A 12,495-nucleotide genomic window follows, 5' to 3' on the forward strand; every position below is an offset into this window, starting at 1 on the left:
CAACTGCCTGCTCGTCTGTCATCTCCCTGGCGAGGTGCCGCTGCGTAGCTGGAGCGTCTACGCAGACCACCGTCATAATCTAAGAGAACGACGCGCGGTCGAACACGTGGAGCGGCAGCGACTTGGTCATGAGCCGGAAGTACGCCAGCTGCGAGTCCGTGGGCTTGTCTGAGAAATGGAACAACGAGAGAGCATTGGTCAGACGAACAGCTACATGAACAAGGCCACTGTAAGCAGGCAGGAACGCACCGTGCAGGAAGCTGACTTGGTTGTAGTACGACACGACGGTGGCGAGCTCCTCGGCCGAGTACGTGTGCATGGTGGCGCGGATCTTGCGGTAGTCCACCTGCTGCTTGAAGTGCACCTTCGTGGGGAAGTTCTCCGTCACGGCGGCGACGAAGAGGCCGTTCTTAAGCTTGCGCGACTCGTCGTAGCCCTTGGCGCCGATGTCCTTCAGGGCGGCAATCACCGAGATGTCGTCGGTCTCCACGTCCTTGCCCTCGTAGCCGAAGACAGTCTTCTGGAACCACGTGTTGTAGTCGTCGATGGCGATCAGCACGGGGAACTCCGTGGTCTGCGCCAGCTCCTCCTTCAGGTCGCACACGGCCTGGCACGCCAGCTCCTCGTCGCGAATACCGCCGACAACCACGTCGCGCAGCGTGAGGGCGACGTTCTTGTAGTCGGCGGCGCTCTTGGGCTTGGACTCGTACTTGTCCGTGGGGTAGTAGCGGCCCGCGTACTGGCCGCGCACCGGGATGGAGCGCAGCTGGTCGCCGTGGCAGTGCAGGAACTTCTGCAGCAGGTCCACGCCGTACACGTCGATGTCGAACTTGTCCTCCTGGTAGGGCGACTGCATCACGTACGGGGCCTCGTGGCACCACGAGCGCGGGTTGGGGATGTAGAGCACCACCCAGTTGCTCTCGCGCGCGTACTGCACGATCTGGTGCAGCGCGAAGCTCTTGCCGGTGCCTCGCTCGCCGTCGATGAGGTAGGCGCCAGTGGAGTCGCCCTTGGCCGTCTCCCAGTCTGCAGACAACAAGAGCACCTGTTAGTCCGTCCTCCAGCAGTCACAGCAGTCCAATCTAATCCAGTGCAGCCAGCGCACCCTTCATGGCCGAGATGATCTTCAGCGTCGTGTCGCGCAGCATGATGTGGCGGTGGCCCACCAGGTCGAAGGTCTCGTCCATGCGGCGGCCGACGCCCTCGGGGAAGAGCTCGTCCTGCTGCTCCTTGGCGAACGCGAAGAACTTGAGGCGGTGGTCGGCCGTGGCCTGCGAGATCGGCACGCCCGCCAGGTTGCCCAGGTCCTCCGGCTTGATCTCCGCCGGCGCCGCCTCGGCCGCAGAATCCGCCGCGTCAGCAGCAGCCGTGCCCGCGGCAGGAGTCTCCGTGGACAGCGCACGCAGCGCCGAGGTCTGCAGGCGGCGCACGGGCAGGCGCTTGGTCAGCACGCGCATGGCCATCATGGTGTCTTGGGGGCCGTCGATATGGTGCTGGCGGCGTGTGGCTAGCAAAGCTTGGCCATACAGTTGCCAAGACACGCAAATCGCGCTTAACCCACCCAATCAGCGCGCGAGACGGAATTAGGCGATGTTTTACTGAAATTTCGTGTTTTGCACACCAAATATGCGGGCTGCGAAACGACGCGAGCCAAAAACGGACTGCAACTTGACCCTGTCCGACCGACATACCTGCTGCGTCTTCCAGCGCGCTGTGTTGCGATGGGAGCAGCAGCATCCACAGCGAGGGACAGTTTGGTCGCTGGTGCAGCGGACGGTGCCGCCGAAGCGCCTCTCACCTGCAAGCTCAGCGACGACCAGGTGGCCGGGTTCGTGAGCAGCTCCAACTTCACGCCGGACGAGGTGGTCGCGCTGCACGTGCACTACGACCTCATCAGCTCCGCGAAGCGAGACGACGGGCTTATCGACCGCGGTGAGTTCCAGACGGCACTGGGCTTCACCGTGAAGGAGTCGCTGTACGTGGACCGCATCTTCCAGCTCTTCGACAGCAACAACGACAACTTCATCAGCTTCGACGAGTTTCTACAGAGCGTGTCAGTGCTGTCGTCGAAGAGCGGCACGGCCGAGAAGATTAAATGTACGTCCTCTTCAGCTGGTGGGCGCTACTCTACTCTACGAGGGTGGAAGCCTCACTTTTACGTTGTCAGTCTCCTTTGACATTCTAGACTTTGATCGCGACGGGAAACTGTCGACGCAAGAGCTCCTGGGCATGCTGGAGGCGTGTATCCAGGAGAACGGCATCAACATCCCGTCTGAGTGTCTCGCCACGATTGTGGCCAAGACGATGGAGGACGTGGACCTGGACAAGGACGGCTTCATCAGCTTCGACGAGTTCCGGGTCATGACCGAGGCCAATCTGCAAATGCTCAACCACGTGACCTTCAACGTGTCCGCCATCATCGCCGACTACATGCCGGCGCTGCGCGTGCTGGTGGCAAATCGAAGTTAGCTCGACCACCGTAGGGGTTATCTTAAGGTTATACAATCGGTACTTTTGCTTGCTGCGATCGCCCTGCCACGCACAGAGGAGATCATCCATGACCAGCCGGAGCGAGAAACACGACTCGAGCAGGCAGATAAGAATGCCAGAATTCCTGGGAATGGGAGCTGATTCAGCAAAACGAAAGATATGCTGCGCCTGCATCTTGCTGAGCTGTGCCCAGGAACTATAAACGCGTCCGGAAACCGCGCTGCGATACGAACACCGCAGCAGCGAATTGGTGGAGCAGCGAGCACGGAGGCAACGAGCTCTCGGCTCGAATCGGGCGGCTGCGAGCCATTTGCTTGTTGAAGGAGGCAGCGCGTGAAAACGGGGCGCGCGGGGAAGGGAAGGCCCAGCAGGGCAGAGACGGCGGCCACGTCGGAAGGATGTGCGCGGTTATCGTACGTGTAGGGCGTCCTGGCCGCGCTGCTGCGGCTCTGCTGGAAGCGCGCAAGTGCACTCATCTTGCAGCCAGTAAGCCCCGCGCTCGTGACCACCAAAAAATATCAGTTTGCATGGGCGATCCCCTTCCGAGCCGGGCGAGTCGGATTCCGACGGCGTTTATGCTGCGGCGAGTCTCAGCTGCCGCGGTTCCCACGCAGTGAATCTGCAGCACAATGTGTCCTGGGCGCTCGACACCAGCGCCGCCACCCAGCGCTCATGGCGACGCCAGCGAGTCGAAGGGGTCGGCCGGATTCGTTCGTGTAGCCATGTGTCGCCTCAAACATGAAGTTCCGCTTCCAAACTGATTTATCGGGTGAATAAATGGTAGCAGGTTCTGTGATGAGTTTGACAGAACCCAAACAAATCGATTTTGAGAGGTATATGTGTTGTGGGTGCCGCTCCGAAACTGTAGGGAACGTGCGGCGAATCGGAGCTCCCATCCCGCCGCACTTCCCAATCAGTCACAGCTCAAACGGCCTCGAGGCGAGGAAGCGGCGATAGAGAATAGCTCGGCCGGTAGAGAAGCAGGTAGTCCGGATTTGGCGGGCCGTTACGCAGGCACGCTGGAGCTAAAAGCGGCGAGCAGCAGCGCCATGCTGAGCCGCTGCCTGGCCGCGACTTTCTGCGTGAATGAGACCGGCGCAGTGACCGACCGCCGCCGCGCCCTCCCGTCCAGCGCCGAGCACCCGCAGCAGCAGAGCCGCAGCATGTCGGGCAACCAGCGCCAGACGCTGCTGGCCGGAGAGTACGCGCAGCGCCGCCCGCTGCCGCACAAGTCGCCGCTCGCGGCCTTCAAGTCGCAGCTGGAGGCGCAGCAGCCGCCACCCGCGCCGCTACGTGCGCAGCAGGAGCCGCAGGGGCAGCAGGAGCAGCAGGAGCAGGAGCCGGAACAGCCCGAGCGGCAGCAGCCGGAGTGGCCCGAGCAGGAGGGCGTCGACGCCAAGAGCCTCTTCGAGGTGGAGCCCGCCGCCGTCAAGATCGGCCGCGAGGTCGGCAAGGGCGCCTTCTCCATCGTCTACGCCGGAGACTACCGCGGCCAGCACGTCGCGGTCAAGTGCCAGCCCAAAGACGCAGAGGGCAACATCCCGGCCTTCGTGCTGCGCGAGGTGCAGGTGCTGCGGCAGCTGCGGCACCAGAGGTTGCTGCAGTTCGCAGGGGCCGCCGATAACGTGCGCGCCAAACAGGTCTGGATCCTCAGCGAGTACCTGAACAACGGCGACGTGGACCTGATGCTCAAGGCCATCCGCAGCGGAAAGAAGCCGCACATTGGCTGGCACCGCATGGTGCGCATTGCACTGGACGCCGCGCAGGGCATCGAGTTCTTGCAGCAGCGGCACATCGTGCACCGCGACATCAAGTCGTCCAACATCTTATTGGATGACCAGCACCGGGCCAAGCTCTGTGACTTCGGCTTCGCTGTCGAGATCAAGCCTGTCGAGGCCACGACGCACGAGTCGGATGCGAGCAAGCAGCGTCGCAAATCATACTGCGGTACGGACGCCTATATGGCGCCGGAGATGTTCCTAGACGAGGACTACGACCAGAGCGTCGACATCTTTAGTTTCGGTGTAGTGCTGATGGAGATGTTGTGCTGTCGTGTTGCCAACGCCGATGGGTTCCTGATGCGTCTCCCGCAGTACAAGTTCCAAGTGCTCTTGCCCGAGTTCCGTGACGCTCTGCCTGCTTCATGCCCGTCGGTGCTCGCAACTCTTGCGGAGAAGTGCGTATCGTTCGAGCCGAGTGAGCGCCCTCCCATCAGTGCCATCGTGCGGACGCTTGAAGATGCTTTGAAGCAAACGAGCAGCTCCCTCCATAACAACGTGGAGCTTGTTCCGTTTACACCTGATGAGCGTGAGCCGCAGATTGAAGAGGACGATGATGCGTATTACGGTGAGAACGATGAGGATGACGAAGAGGATGATGACGAATACGAGGAAGAAGACGAAGAGGAAGAAGAAGATACAAGTTACAGCTTGCAAGAAAATGGTCGCCACAACACGATGGGCATGGATTCGGATGAAGACGAGCGCAATGTACGGTCACAGGTTGTCGATGACCCCTTCTTAGACGAGGAGAGTGTTGATAGTGATGCGTTAGCGCAGCCCGCATCTCCAGCCCCTTATCACGAAGGGGTGATCCTTAAACGCAGCCGCCGTGGAAAGCGCTCGTGGGTTGAAAAGTGGTTTATCGTTGACCATGATCAGCTTCATTACACAGATGTGCCACCCCGCTGGAAACAGCAGCAACAACAGAATGCGGAGTGGCGCTGCACACTCCCCCCCATATCGTCGCTGTCGCTGCGAGAGTGCCGTATCTGGAAGACGATGGAAATGCCTGAGCTTCGGTTCAATGTTATTGATAGCAACTGGAAGATCAAACGCGAGCTCCAGGCAGTGTCCAAACGTGATCTTGAGTTGTGGATGGAGCTTATCAACCAAGGCATTGACTACGCTAACGAGCTCTACGCGCGCGAGAACGACTTGCCAAATAACAGTACCACTGGAACAAGTGCAAGTAGCAGCAATGCAAGCCACCCCAGCCGCAACAAGTCGAAGCAAAAGCCGCAGGTCTCGACGGAATCCAAGCCACAAGAGCAGAGGCCTAAGGCAGATGCCGATGGCCCACGGAAGATAAGGCGTCGGAGTAGTGCCACGGCCAAGTTTGACGAACCACCCGAATTGCCTGAGACAGAGGAGGACCGTGCCGATGAGGTCTATGTCTGGCTCAAGCAGATCGGTTTCCAGAGATATACGCCAATGCTCAAAGCGAAGGGCTTTGACTCGCTCGACTTCATCCGCGAGGTGCGTTTAACAGCCATATCGTGAACATTTTTTCGGTCGCTAACATTGTTTTGCGCAGACTGGTATTGAAATGGAGGATCTCAACTTCGTAGGCATCAAAGAACCTGTGGCGCGCAAGGCAATTCGATCAGCAGCTAGGACACTGCGCGGTGATGACGACGATTGATTCTGCAGACGAGAAAGGTTCTTGTCTCTTAGTGGCCTCGTGCATGCGGCGTTTTCTCGTGAGGCCTGTCCCGCAGTTCATTACGACGATTTTCTCTAAAATATAAGTATGCACACCAAGCATCCTCCATACTTCATTTATTTCATCCATACTTAGCGCCGTCTTTCGCTGCAGAGGAGCACCACTACGGGGAATTGGACTTGCTGGTGTGTGAGCGTCCTGGCACTCGACCCTGAGCAGCAAACAACGCCCAGCCTACCTAATATCAGAGCAAATAAAAACCGAGACAGAAAAGCAAACGCGTGCATGCATACCGGGAGCTAGCCATCTAGCAAGCTACAGTGGCCACCAAGGCACAGCCTACACCAATGGTGCATTGGATGTCAGACCGTCTTCAACGCCCGTGAGCAGGTTGCGGAGGAACGTCTCCGTCACGCGCGTATAGTTGATGATCTCCGAGCGGTTCATTTTGTCCAGCGGCATCTCCGAAAGCCCTGTCAAGTGTTCAGCGTTTTTCTCCAAGTTCTCCTGTAGGTACTCGAACAGGTTCTTTTCCTTTCCAGGAGGCAGGTAGTAGCCGAACACGTACGTGTACTTGAGCACTCGTCGGCATTCAATCAGCTGCTCCGTAGCGGCGTTCAGGAACTGCACGTCGATCCATGACGAATCGCCGTGACTGGCCTGCAGCTCGATCATACGATTCTCCGTGCCTTCTCGCATCCGTTGGGCAAACTTTCCGGCCTCGGAGTGGTTTGCGAAACGCTGGTAGTAGTGGAGGTATCTATCAAGCTCCGCTTTCGCGCGAGCTGCATCCGTGTCGGCAGTCTGTGCGTCTGCATCATAGCGGTTGCATTTGTAGTAGCCTCCAGTACCCGACCCGTGCTTGTCCCATCCTTCCATACAGATCCAGCAGAACTCGTAGTTGCAGCTCCGGCACGTCATGTGGTTGCAGCCCTGGTTCTTCTCGATGCGCACCGAGCACTTGGGGCACTTCTTCGTGTTCGCCAGGATCCAGTTGGCCGTCTCGGACTCGTTGCGGCACTTTTCCTGCCAAGCCGCGAGTTGCTCACACGTCACAGGCGAGTGCGCTTCCTCGCCACAGCGGAGGCAGAACACGCATCCACACGTGCACGTCACAGACGACAGTCCACCAGCACTGGTAATAGCCTTGCTGCAACCTGCTGACGGGCACCATTTGACGCCCTTATTGATGTCCACGAATGACCGCAGCAAGAAGCGCGCGTACTTGCGGTAGTCCTCCGGGTTCACAATCTGCTTAAAGATCTCGTCGCTCACCACCTTAACGAGTAGGAGACAGATAAAACGACAACAGTCAGCAAGTAGGCCAACAGTATCCTGCAGCAAGGCGCACCCAGCCCACCTCCTTGCAGCCGTGCGCGGGGCACGTCGTGGTGATGCAGATCGGCCCCTCCTGGATCTTAAGAGACAGGTAAGGCTTCCAGCAGTTGAGGCAGTACAAGTGTCCGCAGCCCATGCCGAAGATCTCGTTCGCCGAGTACTCGTCGCAGCAGATGTTGCAGTCCACCTAGCAGCAGCAGTAGCAGCAGCACAAGGTCAGTATCGCCCGCGTATATCCTCTCTCTCCCCTCCTTCTCTAGTACCTTCGTCCCCTCGGGGATGACCGGCGCCCGCTTGTCCGCGAACTCGACGCCGGCCTCGTGCCTGGTCTTGACGGGGTCGGCGTAGTAGCCCTCGAACAGCTTCTCCTTGTTCCAGCCGAAGTAGCGCAGCAGCACGGACGCCACGGGCGCCGAGATCTCCAGCACCTGCGCGATCTCCGCGATGAGCGCGCGCTGCTCCTGCAGCAGCTCCGCCTCGTCGATGACGTGGTACTCCAGCTGCTTGTGGCTGCCGGCCTGGCCCAAGCCGCTGGGGCTCAGGCGCTTCTTCTTGGCGGCCGAGCCGGCGCCCAGCGGGGACAGCGAGTCGGCCGCGTGCTGCTTCTTGGCGCCGGGGTTGGGGGTGGCGTCCGACTGCACGGAGGCGCCGTCGTCCTCCTCGTCCGAGTACTGGTACTCGTCCTCCTCCTCCACGTCGCTGTAGTGGTACTCGTCGTCGGAGAGCGGGGAGAGCGGGGGGTCGGCCATGCTGTTGGCGCTCATGGTGCGGGGCTGGCAGGGGGTTCTGCGGGCTCGGGAGGGCGGCGCTGGACGAAGAAGAGGGAGAAGGAGGCGGCGACACGCTGCGGGCAGCTTGGGGGGCGGCGGGGGCGCGGCTGCACGGCGAGGAAGAGCGGCGACAAGCGGCTTCCAGGCGGCGTTTGGTAGGGAAAATGCGGAGAAGAAAACAGAAGAAACCCGCGCTGCTATGCAGGGAGATTTTAGGATTTTAGAGAGGGTATATATGTAATTTCCACTGCGTAAACTATGAGGTCATTTTTGTAGCCTAAACTGCTGGAATTACGCAAACAGCCTCTGCTGAGCGATGGCTAGTGATTCATTAGCGCGTTGTTGCAGGTGGCCATAGTACGACGCAGAGTGCTGGATGGCGAGCAATTGGCCTCGGCGACGTTGGCCACGACGCGGGTGTGGCTTCAAAGTGCGTCAATGGGGAAAGTTATGCTGTATGGTAAGTTGAGGCGGCGGCCGTGTCGCCGACTTCGCGGCTTTCGCTTGGGTTGAGACTGCGGTTGATGCATCGACCGTAGCAGTGAATCCTTGGCAGGGCTGCCCTGCCTGATCATGGGCCCGAGCCCAAGTAAGAGTAGGCTCCTCGGCTCTACCGGTAGCGAGCTTGAGGGCATCTTATCAAGACGTGTGCGCGGCAAATTGGGTGACAGTGCTATAACCGTCGACTACGATTGTCGAGGTCGCGTGCCTCCAGCGTACCAGCGCACACTGGTCGCCAGTCTCGCCATCCAAGCGAGCTCCAGCACACTCAACAACGCAATGTCCATGTGAGTCTCGCGGGCTCACGCTGCTTGTCTTTCGGTTCGTCATGCGAGTCACGCGGTGAGACCTCAAATCCCACGGGCGTGCACTGCAGAACCGGTGCCCTCGGGCCTGGAACCTGGAGCACCGGCACCGGGTCAGCCCCCAGCACCTCCAGGCTGGAGTCCAGCGCCCGCCGCTCTCTCGCTCACCGATCGCAGCGACGAGATTTTTCTCGCCCGAGTGTCGCCGTGCATGGCCCTGTCCTGCCTCATGGCATGAGCAAGCATCTCCGCCAGCGAGCAAGCGTGCATGGTCGCAGGGATCTCATAATAATCGCTCGCGGCGGCACCAAAAGCAGACGCAGCCAGCATTGCACTGGTAGCCCTAAGAAGCCTTATGAACGTCACGCTGATGGAAACGGCGCCGGCCGTTTCCAAGCGTCCTGGTTGCTGTTGAAGACAACTTCAACCAGGCTCACTTAACACAGCCACGCGCCCGACAGCTTGCTCTCGCTCGGATGGCAAGCGAGGCCGAGCTAGCGAGCAGCTCCCACGTTGAACAAGCCCCGCCGAGCGGGCAGGATTTGAGCGCTGCGGCTCAGGATATGCAAGGTTTGTTCGCTCCGGGAGGGACGACGCGTCTAGGCATTAAGTGAGCAAGCGCGTGAGCCGAGCCTAAGTACGCACGTCGCCCCGCCGTTTAATGGCGTGATGGCTTCGTCCCGGAAAAAGAAGTGAACTTGTCTTGAAAGGTAAAACACCAACATTTCAAAATTCTTCTTTATCAAGCATAAATAACGTAGATTACCAAATAAAACGCTCTCATCGAATAGAACGCCCTGCGGCCAGTTCTCCCTACTTTTCATTAAGTTTAAGGCACGAGAATGTTTCGACAAGGCGCTTAATGTGTATACAACGACCGACACGCACCGTTCTATTCCGTCTCATACGTTAATATGAGAGTGAACGATAAAATACGATTAAAAATTACGACGACGCACCTCTTTTTCCGGGACGCGTTTGACAAGAAAGGCGAGTCGTCGCAAAGATCAGCCCGCATCCTCACTTCGACTTTGGCCGAGAGCTGCGCAGACCGCTTTGCGCCGCCACGACCACAACGACTGCCACCAGCCCGGGACCTGCTCCGCCATGGGGAGACCCAAGCCCAGCGCCGCCGCCCCCGACGCACCGCCCGCGCCGCGCAACTCCGGGCTCGAGTCCGTCGTCGCGGGCGTCGTGTCCGGCTGCGTGACGCGCTCCTGCACGTCGCCTCTGGACGTGCTCAAGATCGTCATCCAAGTGAACGGGCCCGCGGGCTCCACCGCCGAGACCGTCGTCGCAGCCGCCTCCACCTGCTCCCCCAGACCGGCCTTGTCCGCACCCTCCGCGCTCATGGCAGCGCGAGCTGTCGCCTCGCAGCCGTCGGCGTCCTCCGCCATCACGCGCACCGTGCGCGAGCTGTACGCGCTGGACGGCGTGCGCGCCTTCTGGCGGGGCAACACTGCCGGCTGCTGCCGCCTCGGGCCCTACGCGGGGCTCAAGTTCTACCTGTTCGACTCGCTGCAGGCACGCTTCGCCGCCAGGGAGGGCCGCGAGCTCAGCAACTGGCAGCGCGCGCTGTGCGGCGCCGTCGCCGGCCTCATCGCCACCATGGGCACGTACCCGCTGGAGGTCGTGCGCACGCGCATGATCTCGCAGACGACGGTGCCGGCCGCTGCCAGCAGCGAGATCCGCGGGGTGCTGCAGGGCGTGCGCCTCATCCTGGAGCACGAGGGGCTGCGCGGCCTGTACCGTGGCGGCTGGTCCGGCGTCGTGGGCGCCATCCCCTTCGAGGGCGTGCAGTTCGGTTGCTACGAGTACATGAAGCTGACGGCCATCCGCCACCAGTGGCCGGCCTACCGCTGGCCCGAGGGCAAGACCGAGATGGACGGGCTCGACTACTTCGTGTGCGGCAGCGTCGCGGGGGCCATCGCCCAAACGGTGGCGTACCCCTTCGACACGGTGAAGAAGCGCCTGCAGTCGCAGCAGGTGCACCTGAACGCGTCCGCGGTGGGCCCGCTGTCGGCGGAGGGAGGCAGTCCGTCGACGCTGTACTACCGCGGCATGGTGGACTGCTTCCGCAAGGTCATCCGCGACGAAGGGCCGCTGGCGCTGTACCGCGGCACGGGCCCCAACCTGGCACGCATCGTGCCGTACGCCGCCGTTATGTTCTCGACGTACGAGACGACCAAGAAGACGCTGCGCGTCCTGAGCGGGCGTGAGTGAGAGAACGAGAGAGCGCGAGACCGAAGAGAGAGACGAGAAGCCCCCCTCTTGATATTTATTAGTCCCAGTGAGTAAGTGACGCCTCTGCGAGCCGGAGGCCCAGTGAGCTGCATCCCGTGCCACCTGCGTACGTTCTTGTATTTCTAGGGGAAGAGCGCTTGATGGAGAGCAAACGCCTATAACAAAATAATGAAACAAAGCAGCATGTCCATGGAGACCACCAGTCTTCTTTGCTTCTTAAAACGGGGCTATTGTGTGCGCCACCTTCTCGGGGTCCAGAGCCTTGTTCTCGCCGCTGATGCTGTATAGACAGCGGAAGAGCAGCGCGCAGTGGTCGCGGATAGTCTGCAACACCTCGGCCGTGAACGGCTTGATCTCGCTGCCGAACTCACTCGTCATGATCGGCTGAAGGCGCCTCGCGATCCACTCGGGGTGGCCTCCGTCCATGTGGCCGCAGAGCAGGCGGATGAAGTACGGCGCCGAGGTGCCGCCTCGCTGGAGAACGGGGAGGAACTTGTCCGCATCCAGCAGCAGCAGGTTCAGCTGCACGTACCCCTCCAGCAGGCTGTAGTAGTAGCCCGTGTAGCCCAGGCCGCCGAACGGCTCGAGCCCCCACGTCGTCGGGTCCAGTGAGTGGCCGTCCTCTTCGGTCAGCGGCCGCTTGTCCGTCGCCGCGAACTCTTTGAGCGCGTCCACCAAACAGCGAGCGAAGTGCTCCACCTGCTTTTCCATCGCCTCTGTCTTGACGGCGCCATAGCGGCCGCCGTTGTCCTCGCTCGACGCCATCGCGTAGACGTCCGCGAGCGTCGACCACGGCAAGCGGTGCGCCAGGTGCGTCGCCATGCTTGATTTGGCTCGGTGTGGGATTTTTGGGTACATGTAATGGGTTCTATAAAAAGATCCACCCGGCGACGCACCCACCCACCTCCGCCGAGAATGATGGGATTTATGCTCCCATGAAGTCAACTGCCAGCATTGTGGCCGCCATTTAGATGGGGGCGACTTGGCAGTCAAGACAGCTTCGTCGACGCAGATGGGACGGATGCCGGTGCTTGAGCACGCACCCGCAAAGGTCCAAGTCGACCGCCTTGGACCTTGGCGTCCAAGGCCAGCCAGGCAGCTTCCGAACTGCAACGTGCCCTCGAGATCAGTGTCGCCGCCGCCCTGTGTGTGTCGACACGAGTCGAGTCGACACTCCAGCGACCGCCTCCAGCCGCCACTGGCAGCTCCGCAGCAGTGCGCGTCCGTCTTCGAGACAGCGGCGTCAGTCACCGCAGCGCTGGTCAGCGCGACAAATCCGCGCGGCACAAGATACTCTTGCAGAAACGCGCATTTCGATGGGGCAGCCAGGTTTAACTTGAAGCCGCCGCGGCTGCTTCGACATGGTCGCCACCTCGCCACAGCCCAGCTCGAAGCGCGTCGGC

At 60.5% G+C, this 12,495-nt stretch overlaps 6 protein-coding genes across 8 annotated transcripts; 3 read left to right on the forward strand and 3 right to left on the reverse strand.

Annotated features, from left to right (window-relative positions):
* Nucleotides 1-79: 79 nt before the first annotated feature.
* IUM83_02620 (atp-dependent dna helicase snf21) lies at nucleotides 80-1,466 on the reverse strand (the record flags this gene model as incomplete). Its single annotated transcript, XM_067926557.1, has 3 exons — nucleotides 80-168; nucleotides 250-1,026; nucleotides 1,106-1,466. 3 exons carry the CDS (start codon nucleotides 1,464-1,466, stop codon nucleotides 80-82), a joined length of 1,227 nt encoding a protein of 408 aa, XP_067796803.1.
* A 255-nt stretch (nucleotides 1,467-1,721) lies between these two features.
* Nucleotides 1,722-2,469, forward strand: IUM83_02621 (calcineurin b-like protein; the record flags this gene model as incomplete). Of its 2 annotated transcripts, none has more annotated exons than XM_067926559.1 (2): nucleotides 1,722-2,097; nucleotides 2,168-2,469. In XM_067926559.1, 2 exons carry the CDS (start codon nucleotides 1,722-1,724, stop codon nucleotides 2,467-2,469), a joined length of 678 nt encoding a protein of 225 aa, XP_067796804.1. The 2 variants fall into 2 exon arrangements, with proteins under 2 accessions (XP_067796804.1, XP_067796805.1); XM_067926558.1 differs by having other exon boundaries at nucleotides 2,186-2,469.
* A 1,070-nt stretch (nucleotides 2,470-3,539) lies between these two features.
* IUM83_02622 (TKL/LISK/LISK-DD1 protein kinase) lies at nucleotides 3,540-5,913 on the forward strand (the record flags this gene model as incomplete). Its single annotated transcript, XM_067926560.1, has 2 exons — nucleotides 3,540-5,747; nucleotides 5,806-5,913. The coding sequence occupies 2 exons, from the start codon at nucleotides 3,540-3,542 to the stop codon at nucleotides 5,911-5,913; spliced, it is 2,316 nt and encodes a 771-aa protein (XP_067796806.1).
* Nucleotides 5,914-6,273: 360 nt separating this feature from the next.
* Nucleotides 6,274-8,036, reverse strand: IUM83_02623 (ariadne-like ubiquitin ligase; the record flags this gene model as incomplete). Its single annotated transcript, XM_067926561.1, has 3 exons — nucleotides 6,274-7,212; nucleotides 7,295-7,459; nucleotides 7,536-8,036. 3 exons carry the CDS (start codon nucleotides 8,034-8,036, stop codon nucleotides 6,274-6,276), a joined length of 1,605 nt encoding a protein of 534 aa, XP_067796664.1.
* Nucleotides 8,037-9,955: 1,919 nt separating this feature from the next.
* IUM83_02624 (Mitochondrial Carrier (MC) Family) lies at nucleotides 9,956-11,071 on the forward strand (the record flags this gene model as incomplete). 2 transcript variants are annotated; one of them, XM_067926562.1, is made up of 1 exon in its annotated part: nucleotides 9,956-11,071. In XM_067926562.1, one exon carries the CDS (start codon nucleotides 9,956-9,958, stop codon nucleotides 11,069-11,071), a length of 1,116 nt encoding a protein of 371 aa, XP_067796800.1. The 2 variants fall into 2 exon arrangements, with proteins under 2 accessions (XP_067796800.1, XP_067796799.1); XM_067926563.1 differs by having other exon boundaries at nucleotides 10,667-11,071.
* A 237-nt stretch (nucleotides 11,072-11,308) lies between these two features.
* IUM83_02625 (ATP-dependent RNA helicase DQX1) lies at nucleotides 11,309-11,914 on the reverse strand (the record flags this gene model as incomplete). The annotated part of the gene is made up of 1 exon (XM_067926564.1): nucleotides 11,309-11,914. The coding sequence occupies one exon, from the start codon at nucleotides 11,912-11,914 to the stop codon at nucleotides 11,309-11,311; it is 606 nt and encodes a 201-aa protein (XP_067796801.1).
* Between the last annotated feature and the right edge of the window lie 581 nt (nucleotides 11,915-12,495).

This window comes from Phytophthora cinnamomi (genome assembly GCF_018691715.1).
Source record: "Phytophthora cinnamomi strain GKB4 chromosome Unknown Contig16, whole genome shotgun sequence".
Taxonomy (NCBI): domain Eukaryota; phylum Oomycota; class Peronosporomycetes; order Peronosporales; family Peronosporaceae; genus Phytophthora; species Phytophthora cinnamomi.